Below are 14,992 nucleotides of genomic sequence, written 5' to 3' on the forward strand. Positions count from 1 at the left end.
CCGTGCCAGGCCGAGCCGAACGATTCCGAATCATACCGAAAATAGGCGAGGTCCTAGAACACCGTGTATCGTCTGTCTGGAAACGGTACAGCGGAATTAAAATCGGAACAAAGCATCGGAGCAATTTCTTCCAATCCCGAGCCCTCTTTAAACACTGATAGGAACTGAGCAGCCATTTAATGATGTTATGTAATTAATTAAGTACTGTATTATGAATTATTTGTAGAATAATTATTAAACAAATAAATACCTATATATATGTCAAACTAATCCTTCGATCATCCTCAATATATAATATCCTTATAAAAAAATTCTTTTTTGTATCCTGGAAAATAAATTATGAAAATCAATCTACTGATATTTAGGCAAACATTCTAAATAAATGTTGAAGCATACTTTATAGGCCTAGTTTAATGCAATATGTGAAAATATTTTTATTTTTATTTTTGTATAAACAATGTTAACAAGTCAGTAGATACTTTTTTTAAACATATACCTTATTCTAATTACTGTTAGTATCTATCCGTAGTATTATCTAAATTTATTTATAAGAAAAAAAATTTAATTTATGCCATTCTAAATTTACAGGTAGGCCCATATAGAGCCATGAACAAAAATAGTAATTTATGCCCAATGTTAAATTACTGTAGATCTTCAAAAATTATTTCTTCTACAAATAATTCAACAATAATATTTACATTTATTTACATAGATCTATTTACAATCTCCTTCACCTTGGAAACTGGAACATAACAATTTAATGTTTGACCTATTATGAGGAAATAACCCGGGCGTTTTGACAGCAACAGTGACAGACCATTTTCCGCGTACGGTTCAGCTATGCTCTGTACGATTCGGTGGGGGTGAAGTGTTCATCAATGCGCGGTGGTGGGGGGTGTTCCTCCAGAGAAGGTCTCGTTGCAGGGTGCAGGTGCAGTTGTAGACATGTTCAAGGGTGCATGCACGACGCGCCGCTCACGTTGCCGTTGAATCCTGTGAGTGATGACTGCCTCTGCCGCACCGCGACCGCTGGCATCGCACCGTGCCGGCATCCGGCTTCACTACTAAACCGACGATTGCCTTTGAGTTGTGTATACTTTATTGTGTACACATTTTACTGCATCTAAATCAGTTTTTTGTATATCTGTATATCTTACCGTTCTCAAGCATTGCGCGTGTAAGCGTGGTTTAAGTAATATTCGCCCCCTCCCCCCTTTTTTCTTTATATCGGAAGAAGCACACAGGGGACGGTAGGGGACTTTTAGGATATGGTCAGCTTTATATCTCGCATTTCCGGGTTCCCATGATTTTTTTACCTAGATTGACTGGGCTATATAATCCGATAGCTGCATACTCTTGTTTCTTCTTTGAACTTAATTGTGCAGAATATAGGAATTTCAGACATGGTTACATCCAAGAAGTGAGAAAAAAGTTTCTTATACCATTTTATCATTTTTTTAGCTGAACAGTTGAAAGACAGTTGCATATTGCCAATATTGATAGCCCCCATGTTTTTGTTGTAGTCCACCACTGACAAGGGCTTTTTTATTTCCTTGCCAGTCTCCCAGTTGTTTTTCCGTATGCCAATCATGCCGCTGGTATGCATTATTCTAACTTCTCTTTTGTCCTGCCAACATAGGTACATCATATTTTCTGTGCAACGTATATCTTTTTTTACCTACATCTAAGGGGTCTAGTTTTTTTTTGTAAACCCTGTCGATTTACTGTACCACACATGTTTCTGTTGCGCTTCTTCAGTTCCTGTGCTAGTTACGGTGAAACATACCAATTGTCTAAATACAATTTATGCCCCTTATCGAAGTCGGGTTCTGTTAGTACTTAGTGTTAGCACCACTTGCCCCGTTATGTCTACTTTTTCTTTTAGTTCTGACAACTCAAGTTCGGTTTCTGATCCTAAATAAGGAAGAATGTTCAAAACATATCCAGTTAGACAGTCTGAGATCACAAAAATTTGAATTCCAAAGCAAACTCGCTTTGAAGGAATGTACTGTCCTACTGTCTAAAGGCTAGCTAACCCTTATACAGAAATAACGTCTCATCTATTCCCAGTTTTTCAAAGGGCTTGAATTTAGATGCAAACATTTTGTTCAACGTACATAAAATTGGTCAAATTTTGTGAATTTTGCTTATTGATTTTGGATTGGACACAAACCATTGGATGAAGTAAAGCGTTTTATGTTTGATTAATGATTCCTACTCATAACCTGTCCAAAGATCTTTGTTTCTAGCAGTGAATCTGTAGACCAAAATTTTATTTTTGCGGACCTGAGATGTTAGAATACACGAGGCGAGGAAGCAGAGAATTTCATCTTCTTCAACCAGTTTCCATGTACTAAGCTAGTCAACAGAAGCATAATTTGGCAGTCTGGCAATTACATCAATAAAATAAGAATTTGTTTCTAATACAATATGAGTTATCAGTTCCACTGTACAAAGCTGCAAAAAAATTTCTAAATAAGTTAATAATTCTCTAGGAATATCATTATCGATACCAGATGCTGAGTTGTCAAAGTCAAATAATGTGAGAAAGAATGTCTGGTTTGATTTCCATGGAAATGTTATTTCTAGCTTTTTATTCCATTTATTTCCCTTTTTTTAGCTGCACGCACAGGCCTCGCAGGTATACCTGTCTACCGTTACGCCTAGGCCGACCTCTAATATTATTCAAAGGCCTATCTGTAGTGTTAGACCTATGTTCCTGAGCAGTAAATATGTCTAAGCAATAAGAATAGCATTGCATCATCTTCTGCCTCAAAAATATGCATTGTGTTCTCTGCATCATAATTTTCCTGGTGAGCAACTAGCCCTGGCATTGTTTCACCACTCTCATTTACATCAACATCCATATATACAAGGTCTTGTTCATCTACAACTAACCCTAAGTTTGCATCATTTTCATTCTCAGTAATAACACAATTTTCTTCAAAAATATTCCTGATAGTACTAAGCATATAATTGTCCTCAGGTAGGCCTAAATCATAATCACTGGTACTTACAAAATATACACTATTTACATCATTTGGGTCAAAACAACTTGGGCCAGGATTCAGGAATGGGATAGTCGTAGAGGTTAGTGAACTTGATGCATCTCCAGCAGGTCCAGGAACACTTGTCGCCGTAGATCGTGGATGATAATAGATAAATCCCTCTTCACTGACACTTTCATCGTCTGATAAGTCACTGAAATCATCTCGAGACAAATATTCTGATATTTCGTTATTTCGAAGTTTGATAGACTGCAAAGCCATTGCACAATGTTAAGCAAAACACAAACAAACAAAAAAACAACTCGCATACATATAACTTCAGTACAGTGACAGCTGGGAGCGGAATTTAAAATGATTGGGAACTAGCAGTGATGCAAACTAATAGAACAAAACAAAACTTCCCATGATTCCCCTGAACAGATCAATATTAAACACAATGTAATAGTGTAGCAGTTGACAGGAAAAAAAAACAACGAAAATAACAAGTTGACGTCAGCTCGCATATGTGGGGGCATGGACCGCTAGCGCGACAGTCGTCTGCTCGCATATATGCGAGCGTAGACTCCAAGAGGTTAAAAGATGTTGTTTCTGTTTATCTGTTATTCACAGTTGTACGAGTTTACATTTCTTGTAACATTACAAAGTAAGAGTTGCAACAATTGAAGTCAACCTTGTTCAAAAGAGAATTAAAATAGTTTAATACAAGTTTAAAAACACCTCATAAAATGTGTCATAAAATTTTTAGCTCTATATTTCTTATTAGTACTAATGTTTGGATATAAAATTTAAGTTTCAGAGGTGCATTACCCATTAAATCAGTAGATCCACCAAAAGGCCTACTATTTCTCAATGTTTTCTCAAGAAAGTATCTAGTATTCTCCAAAACAATACCACTACTAAAATGGCAAATAAAATTGATTACAAGATAATACTTTGATAATTTTGTCTCACCATAGCCATGTTCTGTTCTGTGGTTCCGTCTGATGGGTAATATTCGGCTTTAACTGATGTATAAATTGGTGTAGCTTGGCTCATTGGCAACTGAATCATACTGCCATTGATGTTTACCACTGAAAAACACAATTAGTCTTTTGAAAATAACTGATTTAATTCATAAAGTTTTTAGGCTACAGTACAATTACTAAAATGTACAGAGTTAGTAAAAAGTCTTGAGACCCCCTGTTAATTTTTTTACGGTACTAGAAAAACTAAACTCGGCACACCTATATGGCATGTTATGAAGTACTTTTTGGGCATAACCGCCACTTGGTGTACATCCCCAAAGTGGGGATTTGGGGGAAACTCAAAAATTTCAAATGGTAAGACCCATCGAAAGAACCTCATTTTGAAGGTCCTGGTAAAAGAAAACCAACAACGCAAACTAGAGGTCTCTATCTCAATCCAGTAAAAATAGGGGGCCAATTGAAATTCTCAGAAGTTAAATTTAACTTACAGCTTTCCAAGTCTGGGAACCCCCTGGAAATTTTGTAATGACATGCCGTAAAGGTGTGCTGAGTTTAGTTTTTCTAGTATGGGCCGTTAAAAAATTAACAGGGGGTCTCCAGACTTTTTTCTAACCCTGTATAGTAAATTGACAAGAAAGCAGACTTACCTTTAAATTAATCTATATTTAAATAAATGTATATACAATTAATTATACATACAGGGTGAATAAAAAATCAAGACCCCCCCCTCTAATATTTTTCCAAGTAAATATACAGAGATATCCTTTTGGTGGTCGAGCAATCTTAGCAGGAAGTTTCATTTTATCATTTTGAAATTTTTGAGTGTCCCCCCAAAAGGGGGGATTTGGGGGGCAACTCAAATATTTTGAATGTAAACCCCCTTCAAGTGACACCTCATTTTGAAGTGTTTACAAAAACTTAAAGAATGGTGAAAACTAGAGGTCGCTATCTCTTCTCTATCCCAAATGGTAGCCCGTCATATGTCGTGGAAAATCAATGGTAAAATTGTTAATATTGGCTGTCATTTTGGATAGAGAAGAGATAGCGAGCTCTGGTTTTCACCATTCTTTAAGTTTGTTTAAACACTACAGAATGAGGTGTCACTTGATAGGGGTTTTTAGTTGTCCCCCGAATCCCCCCTTTTGGGGGACACTCAAAAATTTTAAATGTAAATCCCCTTCAAGTGACACCTCATTTTGAAGTGTTTACAAAAACTTAAAGAATGGTGAAAACCAGAGCTCGCTATCTCTTCTCTATCCAAAATGGTAGCCAATATTAACAATTTTACCGTTGATTTCCCACAACATTTGACGGGTTACCATTTTGGATAGAGAAGAAATAGCGACCTCTAGTTTACACCATTCCTTAAGTTTTTGTAAACACTTCAAAATGAGATGTCACTTGAAGGGGGTTTACATTTAAAATATTTGAGTTGCCCCCAGAATTCCCCCTTTTTGGGGGGGACACTCAAAAATTTCAAAATGATAAAATGAAACTTTCTGCTAAGATTGCTCGACCACCAAAAGGATATCTCTGTATATTTACTTGGCAAAATATTAGAGGGGGGGGGGGGGTCTTGACTTTTTATTCACCCTGTACAGAGACTAGGTGTACAGTTGGATTTTTTAGCTAGAAGCAGTTAAGGTGTGGTGGAATATCTTTGAAGATGAACCTATTTGGCAGTAGTGTGATCATGTGTTCAGACCTGTCAAATTTTCAGGTTAAATCAAAACAAACAAACTGGCATATATTCTTGGAATTGACAATAGATAAATATACTTTAAACTTACTCTAGCCTACTTTTATAAAAGTACTTGGCAATTTAGAGAATATTTACTGTGAAATAGAGACGTGATTCCTAATTCAAAATCAACTAATGAATAAGTTGATACTTGATTATTGTCTCCAAATTATAGGTGATGGTTGCTTTGAAAATAGTTAATTATATGAGTAAATATTAAAATATTGAATCTTCTTGCATAAGTTAATTAATTTTAATGTGGTTGCTGTGACTGGGATACACATAAAATAACTGTTGGGACATACAGTAATGATGATTTACGATTAGTTTTGAAATCTCTTATCTAAATACAGACCCGCCTTTTGGGTTTCAAGTTAGGGACCAGAATTGAATACTCTTGAGATGACGAGATAAACCTTTATAATAGACTAACGTTTTGACCCATTTAAATTATAATTAAACGGCTAATTGTATTGCTGATAATTCATTATGCAATCACTAATCAGATCACCTCGTACAAACAGGATAACATTATACGATAGGCCAAGGAAGCAAGATTCGAGTTTGGTTTATAAAATGCAGTAGCCTAAAAACTGAATTTTTTCTTAAAAAATTAGACAATGAAATATACTATATAATTTCATTTTATCTTAAATAGGCATTCTTTTGTAATAATCGTAAGTAATACAACACGGGCCCCTAAATGCCTAATTATTATTGATTGAAAACATGCCAGTTTGTTTGTTTTGATTTAACTTCAAAATTTGACACATATAAACACATGATTCGTTTTGGGGTAGTGTTAGGACGCATTTGTAACCTAATAGTTGAGATTGTCCAGTTGAGATTGTCCAGGGTCAGGTCAAGGCCACACTATACTACAGGCCGGAGTGCCCCCCTCCACTCGCGCTGCTACGTCACTGAATCAGCCGAACGCCCAGCCTTGTCGACGCCCACCGCCATTAGGCTAGTAGCTTACACCTGTCGCATTGCCACCCTTCCTGAGCTTTCTTTTGGTGCCAACTGTAGTGACAAATCCTAATTTTTTAGTTTATTGCCCTACATTTTTAATTGAAGATAATTGAAGATGACAATTAATAGTAATAATGGTGTGTTTTGACAACTTCGTAGTGGAAGATGCCGACCTCATGTTGTGTACCGGGGTGTCGAAGCAACTATCGTGGTGATGAAAAAGTTAACGTTTTTCGCTTTCCTGCTGACCTAGAATATCGCCAAAAATGGTTGAGGTCAATTCATCGATCAGATTATGTGCCCAGCAGACATTCTGTTGTTTGTATTAAACATTTCGATGAACGCTTCATTGTGCGGTAGGACACAGTCGTTAGACCAGATGGTTCGCTATTGACTGTAAAACGCGATCACCTAAAGTTAACACCGGATGCGGTTCCAACTATTTTTGATAATCTGCCGAAATACCTTACTACCAAACTTCCACCTCCTCGTAAATATCCTTTCACCAGGAAACAAGAAATCCAGGAACGTGAGGACGACCACAATCGGCAAGTACAACAGTTGGATTGTATACAATCGCTAAACGAAATAAAAAACAAATATGCTAAATGTGCAGAGCTCACACCTCGGACATTCCATGTCCAGTCTGAGGAAACTCGTATCATACTTTTCTCTACGAAAGGAACAGGCCTAGGAACTTTAAAAGTAAACGTTTCCCTTGTAATCAATGACGATTTGTCATTCAAAGTTTTTTTTTTATGAGATTTGTGTAAATGAAAATCCAGAAATATTAAAAATAATGAATGGGTCAAAACATATGCATCTTTGGTCTCAGTTTGATTCTCTATTGAAATATGTATTTAACAATAACAGTTTACTAGACATTGAATCTAGTACTAATGAGCATATTGAAAATATAAATAATTCAATTAACTATTTAATAGAGGAAAACACGGAAGACCCTGACAAAAACAAAAGGTTAAATTTTCTTAAAGAACAGTTTAATTTAGTTTTTAAAAGTAGAATAAACTAGGTACTGTGTCACTACATTGCTGTGGTTTGCCACACTTATGTTTTCGCACTAAGACTAACTGCTGGTGGCTCTTTCCAGCTGCTTATAAAAATATTAGGGCCTCTAGATTGTTGACAATGCCTCACCCAAAGTATCTGAGTGCATTACACTTAAAGTTAGGAAGTAACTCTGGTCTTGAATGTGGACAAGAGAAATATTTAAAGAAAAAAGTAAACCTACTTAATGAAAATGAGAAACTGTGTTGTTTGCTATTAGACGAAGTGTATGTAATACCTGAAATGAGTTTTAAAGGTGGTAAAATAGAAGGGTTGGTTCACGAAGGTGCAAAAAAAGAGCTAGCCAGTACTGTACAGGTTTTTATGATCTCTTCTATAATGTCAAAGCACAAAGATGTAGTTGGCTTAGTTCCTGTTAAACACTTGACCACCGAGTTGTTGTATAAACTGACCAAGAGTGTTCTCCAAATGCTCACAAAACTAGGCTATAAAGTGCTATGCCTTATATCTGATAATAATAGAGTCAATAGGAATATGTTTGTTCAGTTTTGTGGTGGTGTATTGAAACCTAAATTTGAAAACCCTTTTTGTGTATCTCAACACATTTATGTTCTTTTTGACACTGTTCACTTATTTAAATGTATGAGAAAACAATTGGCTAAATCAAGTTGACAGTAAGCAATCGTTCATATTTCCAAATTTTGAAAACCCCAGTATAATGGAGACAGCTTGTGTCTCAGACCTAAAAGTTCTATATAATAGTGAGGAACATAAATGTGTAAAACTAGCCCCAGCACTTTCAAAAAAGGTTTTATACCCTACCTCCATAGAGCGTCAGAATGTTTTGCTGTGCTGTAAACTGTTCGATGAAAAAAACATTGCTGCTTTAAGGCATACAAGGGAGGCAACAGCTTCAAAAGATTGTGGCACTTCAATATTTTTAGAAATAGTTTTAAAATGGTGGAAAATTGTAAATGTTAAACATAGCTTTAAATGGGTGAAATTCAAGGACAACCTTTATAAGCCTGTTAATAATATTACTGATGACAGTTGTTTATTTCTGAAACAGTTTAGTGACTGGTTAAAATCAACTCGTGATTCAGGGCGAGAAATCAAATTCAAGGAGAGGTAAACTTTCAAATGAAACTCATGTAGCTCTGCTGCATACAGTAACCACTTTATTAGAAGTAATTGAGTATTTAACGAGTGACATGAAGTTTTCCTATGTTTTATTAGGTAAATTCCAGACAGATAGCCTAGAAGCGAGATTCGGTCAGTATAGGCAAATGAGTGGAGCATGTTATCAAATTTCTGTCCAACAAGTACTGCAATCGGAAAATAAGATTAGGGCTTTAAGTCTCATTAAACTCTATTCTTCAAAACAAGTAGAAGTCCGAATATCTGACATACTCTGCTCAGACAATGACGCTGGCGAATATCACGACTCCGATGAAAACGTAGTCAGCATTATAGATGATTTAGATGTAGATTTAATGGAGGTAGACATATCTGATAATGATAAGTTAGGCCTAGTATACATTGCCGGGTACGTAGCTCATGCTGCTTTGAAGCATAATAGCTGCAACTCCTGTAATGCGTTTTTGACCCTTAAAGACTCCGAATCAACTATTGTGACTAAAACAGAAAACTATGATTTCAATATTATTAATAGAGGTGGTCTAAAGTACCCATCTGATGAGCTGTTAGAAATTATTATCTTGATTGGTTTTAAAGTTTTCAAAACTGTTATCTCCGAAAGATACGAAAGTGATTTTTTGTCTCTTCCAAATCAAAGAAAAGTTTTGATTAACACAATTGGTGTATTTGTTAACGAAGCCCCGATCGGGGATATGACTTGTAATGAGTGTGGACTTAGTTTTAAGAAACTTATTGATAAGTGTTTGTTTTCATTTTGTAACATTTTACTTAATAACTATTCAAAGAGCATTTCAGACTGTATGTCAAGAAAAAGAAAGGAGAAAGCTGAAGTTAACAAAGATACAATGAAAAGAAAGGCTAAAAAATTAAGCTCTTGAACTGATTAAACTTGATTGTTTACACATTGTTTGTAATAAAAAACTCTAGTATAAAAAAATCGTAGTTTCATTTGCATCCCGACTCTGATCCATGCCATGAGAAGTTTAAATTACTCTATAATATTTAAAATCAACCTGATGATTTGACTTAAAAAGAAAAGACATGATTTTTTCATTTGGTGTAAAATAGTATATATTTATTTTGTTTTAATTATTTATGTACAACTGTGTTCAATTATACAGCATTGTCCTATTATGTTACCATTTGAGAGCAAATGTTTAGTTTAATTTTTAAAAACTAGTATACAAATTCTTCAAATAAATATTTTCTTACATAATATTGTTCGTCGATTAACGCAGATTAATAAAATATATAGTTTGTACGAATAAATCGGAACCAGTGACTCAGGGTGCAATAGTTTTGAGGGCGCGACACTGAATCGCCGTAAGAGCCTGTTGTTGAGGGAGGCAGCGGCCCGGCTTCTTCCATGACGTCACAGTTCAAGCACTCCGGCCTGTAGTATAGTGTGGCCTTGGTCAGGTGCTGACTGTGATGAGTTAAGCCTATTACGTGCCACTGTTCTGTAGCTGCGGTCGTTATCACGATTACGCCTCTTGTCTATGTTTCGTTGTCGTCGCGTTGGAGGCATTTAAAAGAAAAAAACAACAAATAAACAAATTATAGCTACACAAAACAACGATAAATGCACAAATTTAAATTACAATCATACTAACACTATCCGTCATAGCAACACAAAACTACGATAAATACACCAACTTAAGATACAAACATACTAACACGATCCGTCTTGGGGGTTATGTTTACACAAACTCAAATAGTAAATAAATGTACTCAATGCGTTTCATTGAATTGAAAAATAAATAACAGCAATTTAATTATACAACTGATCAAAATGTAAACAATTATGTTCTTCATAAGGATAATATGGGAACTTTCAAAGCCACTGGGGCAGAGCCCAAGGGACTTTTTCAAAAATGTAAGGCCAGTTAGCAAATCTACGCGACACGCTCTTTCCATGAGACGTCAATGGATAAAATCAGTTAAGAAATGGCGGAGGAGTTCAACCGACAAAGTTTCATGTAGCGTATTAATTAAATAGATTTTAAAGACTATTTTCATATATGTACTGCTTTTTAGTTACAACATATAAATTGTTCAAATTTATAGACTTTTTCTTACTTTAAAAACTTTGTATCATTTTGATACGTTGATTTCGTTGTAGGTAAAACACAGCATCATGCAAGGTTTTTTTATTTAAAAAAATCATAAAGTTTCTTTGAACGAATATTTAGTTTTAGCACAATATTTTTATGGAACAACTAGCTGTGTACCCGTTCTACGCACGGGGATCTTATAGTAATCAGTTGAAACCTTCTTATATAAAGAACAGCAATTGGTTTGCATATTTTCAGATATGCTGGCCAAACTATTTATTATACATAACTTCATTTTATGACGTTTGTTGTTGTTCCGGATCGGTATGACAATCAATAAAAGGCTAAATTACCTGTGTCCACCGGTCAATCCTAATGTATCCTTTTACAGGAGATGCATTTTGGCGAAATTAAATCGCCATCATCAGTCCTAATATAAGGTCTTGAGCTTCCCCATTAGGTGCGTCTTGGAGTTTTTGAAACACATACACGAACTGTACACTTATATACATGACGAATAAAACATAAATACACGGTAGGCCTACTTTTATTTTTACTATGGACAAGTAGACGCGCGTCGGTCGTGTGCCGAGTCTCGACTGAAAACGCTCATTTAAAAAATGTAAGTTTCCCAGCAATGTACAACACTGATTCAAGGTCTATTTCCCGGTTATCAAAACTCAAGAACAATTTTATACACAAAGAATCTCTATTTTCATTTAATGTTACCCTACATATTATTGCACTTGCGATTACTGAAATCCGTTATGTAAGGAAAAACGTTTTTAATCTTAATTGGTTTGGATTTGCTTTCAAAACGTGTTCGAAAATGGTTGCGGTATTTGTAAACAACATTCAATGTATACATATCAGTGACAGCTAGAAGAAAAATAATCTTGATTTGAACAGCTGTTCGTTATTTCATAGAAGAATATGTGCTAAACATTGGGAAAAAACTTTACAAAAAATTGCACAAAATTGGGTTTTTAAACGTCCGTCATTTTATTTACAAAGTGGTGACGCCATATTTTAATGGCTAAAGACAATCTCGCCAATCCAGTGAATACATTAAAATGATTTGGAACTTGATAGGTACTCTCGTTTTTCAGGAGTAGGCCGCGTAAAATGGCTCTTGGGTCGTAACAGACAGGAAGACAGACAGAAATTTAGATGACACTTGTTTCGGTTTCTTTAATGTATAAAACGTAAAAATAACCTAAAAGTTTATGATTCTGAGCAATGTACAGACAAAACTCTAATTTTATTTAATTATAGATAACCATACAATCATTACTCAGCTTAACTAGTGACAATCACAAGACCGATTAAGTATTGGTTTGAGGTCCACTTTCAGAACAGCTATAACTATAATTAAGAAACCTTAATTGTGTTAAATTGAAATTGAACTTTTAACATCTTAAAAGACAGAACTTGGAACACAACTAAAAAAAAGCTGAACAAATTGTATATAGTAGGCCTAAATATTGCCATATTTTTCATAATTAATATGACATTATAAACAGACTTATTGAAATTGTTTCAACACTCTCCCGGAATTTTATAATCTTCAGGCACAAATGTTTAAAATGTCAAGTTTCATTTAAGTCCCATATCCCTCCTGAATTGGTTGAATTTAAAGAATAGGCAATCCTTTGGTAAAGATATCTGCAACTTGGTTTTCAGATGCAACATACTTAAGTTCCACTACACCATTTTCTATCAGCTCCTTTATATAATGGAATCACACATCAATATGTTTGGATCTCTTAGTTTCAAGTGTCTTAGCCATTTTTATGCAAGACTTATTTTATGGTCTTTTATGGTCTGACTTATTATCTTCCCAAATAACAACCGGAGTTATTTGAACCTTAAGTAGTATTTCTGATAATAATCTCGTTATGAACACACACTCTGTTGCACATGTTGTCAAAGCAATATATTCCGCTTCGCAAGTGGAAAGAGCCACTATTGGTTGTTTCCTAGTTTTCCAAGCCACTGTGTTGCCAAATATTTTAAACATATAACCACTGTTACTCTATTTGCTAGCAAAATCTGCATCGCTGTAGCATTCAATGAGTTTTTTTGTTTTGCTGTTTTTTGGAATAGGTCAAAGTCAAATCCTTGGTTCCAATTAAGTATCTCACAATACTCGTAAAGTTCTTACAATGTCCTATGTCATAACAGTTTTGAAAGGTACTGAAGTAGGTAACAGAGTAACTCAGATCTGGTCTTGTACCTAACATGAAATATATTAAACTTCCTAATAGTTGTTTGTAAGGTAAGCTTTCATAATTTTCTTTACTTTTTGTTAGTTTCAAATTCGGCAATATAGGTGGTAAAGAAACTGGCTTAGCTTCTTCCATCCTGAACTTTTGTATAATAATTTTATCAATTAACCTATTTTGTTTTAGTTTAAGTCCTTCTTCACACTTTTCTATAGAAATACCAAGGAATTCTAGAAGATGTTTATCATCAGTAAGATATATCATTTCAAATAACGATATTAATTTGGCTTTCACTTCCAACAAAATGTTCTTTTCTTTGGCCAGAATAATCATATCGTCAACATATATAACGATAAAAACATCTTGAGTATAAAAGAAACATGGATCAGAAGATGATCTCTTAAAGCCAATACTAATCAAAAACTCATGAAGACATACCAACATTTTGGCACTTCTTTCAATCCATATAGAGATCTTTTGAGTTTGCACACAATACCACCCTCAGTTTTTACCCCTTTAGGCGGTTTCATATACACAGGGTTGGTTAGATTTACATTAAGAAATGCACACTTTACATCTAATTGACAAAAAAACCAACTATGCACAACCAAAAATGAAAGTAAAGTACTTATTGTAATCATGCGTGCTACCGGAGCGAATATTTCTCACATGACATCTCCCCCTGAAGAAATCCGCGAGCAACAAGCCGTGCTTTCTTAACTAGGTTGCCAGTGATTTTAGCGTCTTTAGGAGCTTCAACCAAATCCCAAGTTTTGTTTCTGTGTAGACAGTTTAGTTCTTCATTCACTGCACTACGCCATCATTCATCTTGAATTGCCTCCTCATAAGTCTTTGGTCCATCGTTCAAAAGTTCATCCACAGAATAAGCAGCTACATAATTTACCTCATAGTCATGCAGCCATGTGGGTAGGTTCTTTTGTCTTGTCGACTTTCTCAAATTATTTTGTGTTTCATTGAGGTGATATTCATTGTCCTCTGGTCTTGTAATATTCCATCTTGTTCAATTTCAGAATTTTCATGAAGTTGCATTACCTTCAACTTCTCTATGACCATCATTTGAGTATACATCAGGTATGTAGATTGAAGATCAAACTGTAGAATGTCTTGTTTGTCTTTTACATTATAGTACAGTTCATTTTCAAAGAACTTGACATGTTTAGCTATGATGTCTTTTTCTTTCACATGGTCCCATAAATGATAACCATTGTTTGCATAACCAACCATGATCATTTTTGAACTACCGTCATCAAGCTTCTTCCTAAGTGCCTTATCGACATGACAATATGCTACACAACCAAAGAGTTTGATTTTTGCCAGATCAGGTTTATATCCATACCATATTTCAGCAGGTGTAACATTTTTGTCTAGAGTTGCAGTAGGTCTGCGATTTATTAAATACACAGCTGATCGCAAAGCATCACCCCAGAATTATTGTGGTATTTTCAAGTCAATTAAAATGCAACACAAACACTCACAAATACTCCTATTAATACGTTCACTGCATCCATTCTGTTGGAGATTCCATGGTACAGTATACTCTAAGGTTATACCCTTTTTACGACAAAAGTTTTTAAATTTTCTAGATGCATATTCCCCAGTGTTATCACACCGAAGGCGGTCAATTTTACTTCCAATTCCAAATTGTGCAGAAACAGAGGCTTCAAATGATTTAAAATGTTCTAATACTGACGTACGATGATTAATCATTGATAAAGAAAACCCCTCAATATATTTCATATAAGTTTGCCAAAAGACTGTTTGATAATTAATATATAAACAGTCATATGTTTTTCAATTGTTTTGTAAACAGAAAATAGTT

The 14,992-nt window shown here is 34.9% G+C and overlaps 1 protein-coding gene across 12 annotated transcripts in view; it reads right to left on the reverse strand.

The window, feature by feature from the left end:
- LOC128981965 (zinc finger protein 37-like) overlaps nt 1–14,992 on the reverse strand; it is a 188,792-nt gene that overhangs the window by 113,471 nt on the left and 60,329 nt on the right. For all 12 annotated transcript variants that reach the window (XM_054400985.1, XM_054400984.1, XM_054400982.1 and 9 more), the window contains one exon: nt 3,960–4,078. In XM_054400985.1, the coding sequence (XP_054256960.1) occupies nt 3,960–4,078 (119 nt within the window). The remainder of the gene's footprint in view (nt 1–3,959; nt 4,079–14,992) is intronic.

The sequence above is a fragment of the Macrosteles quadrilineatus genome, unplaced genomic scaffold (genome assembly GCF_028750875.1).
Source record: "Macrosteles quadrilineatus isolate MER2022 unplaced genomic scaffold, UCM_ALF_1.0 Scaffold_64__1_contigs__length_664444, whole genome shotgun sequence".
Classification (NCBI taxonomy): Eukaryota; Metazoa; Arthropoda; class Insecta; order Hemiptera; family Cicadellidae; genus Macrosteles; species Macrosteles quadrilineatus.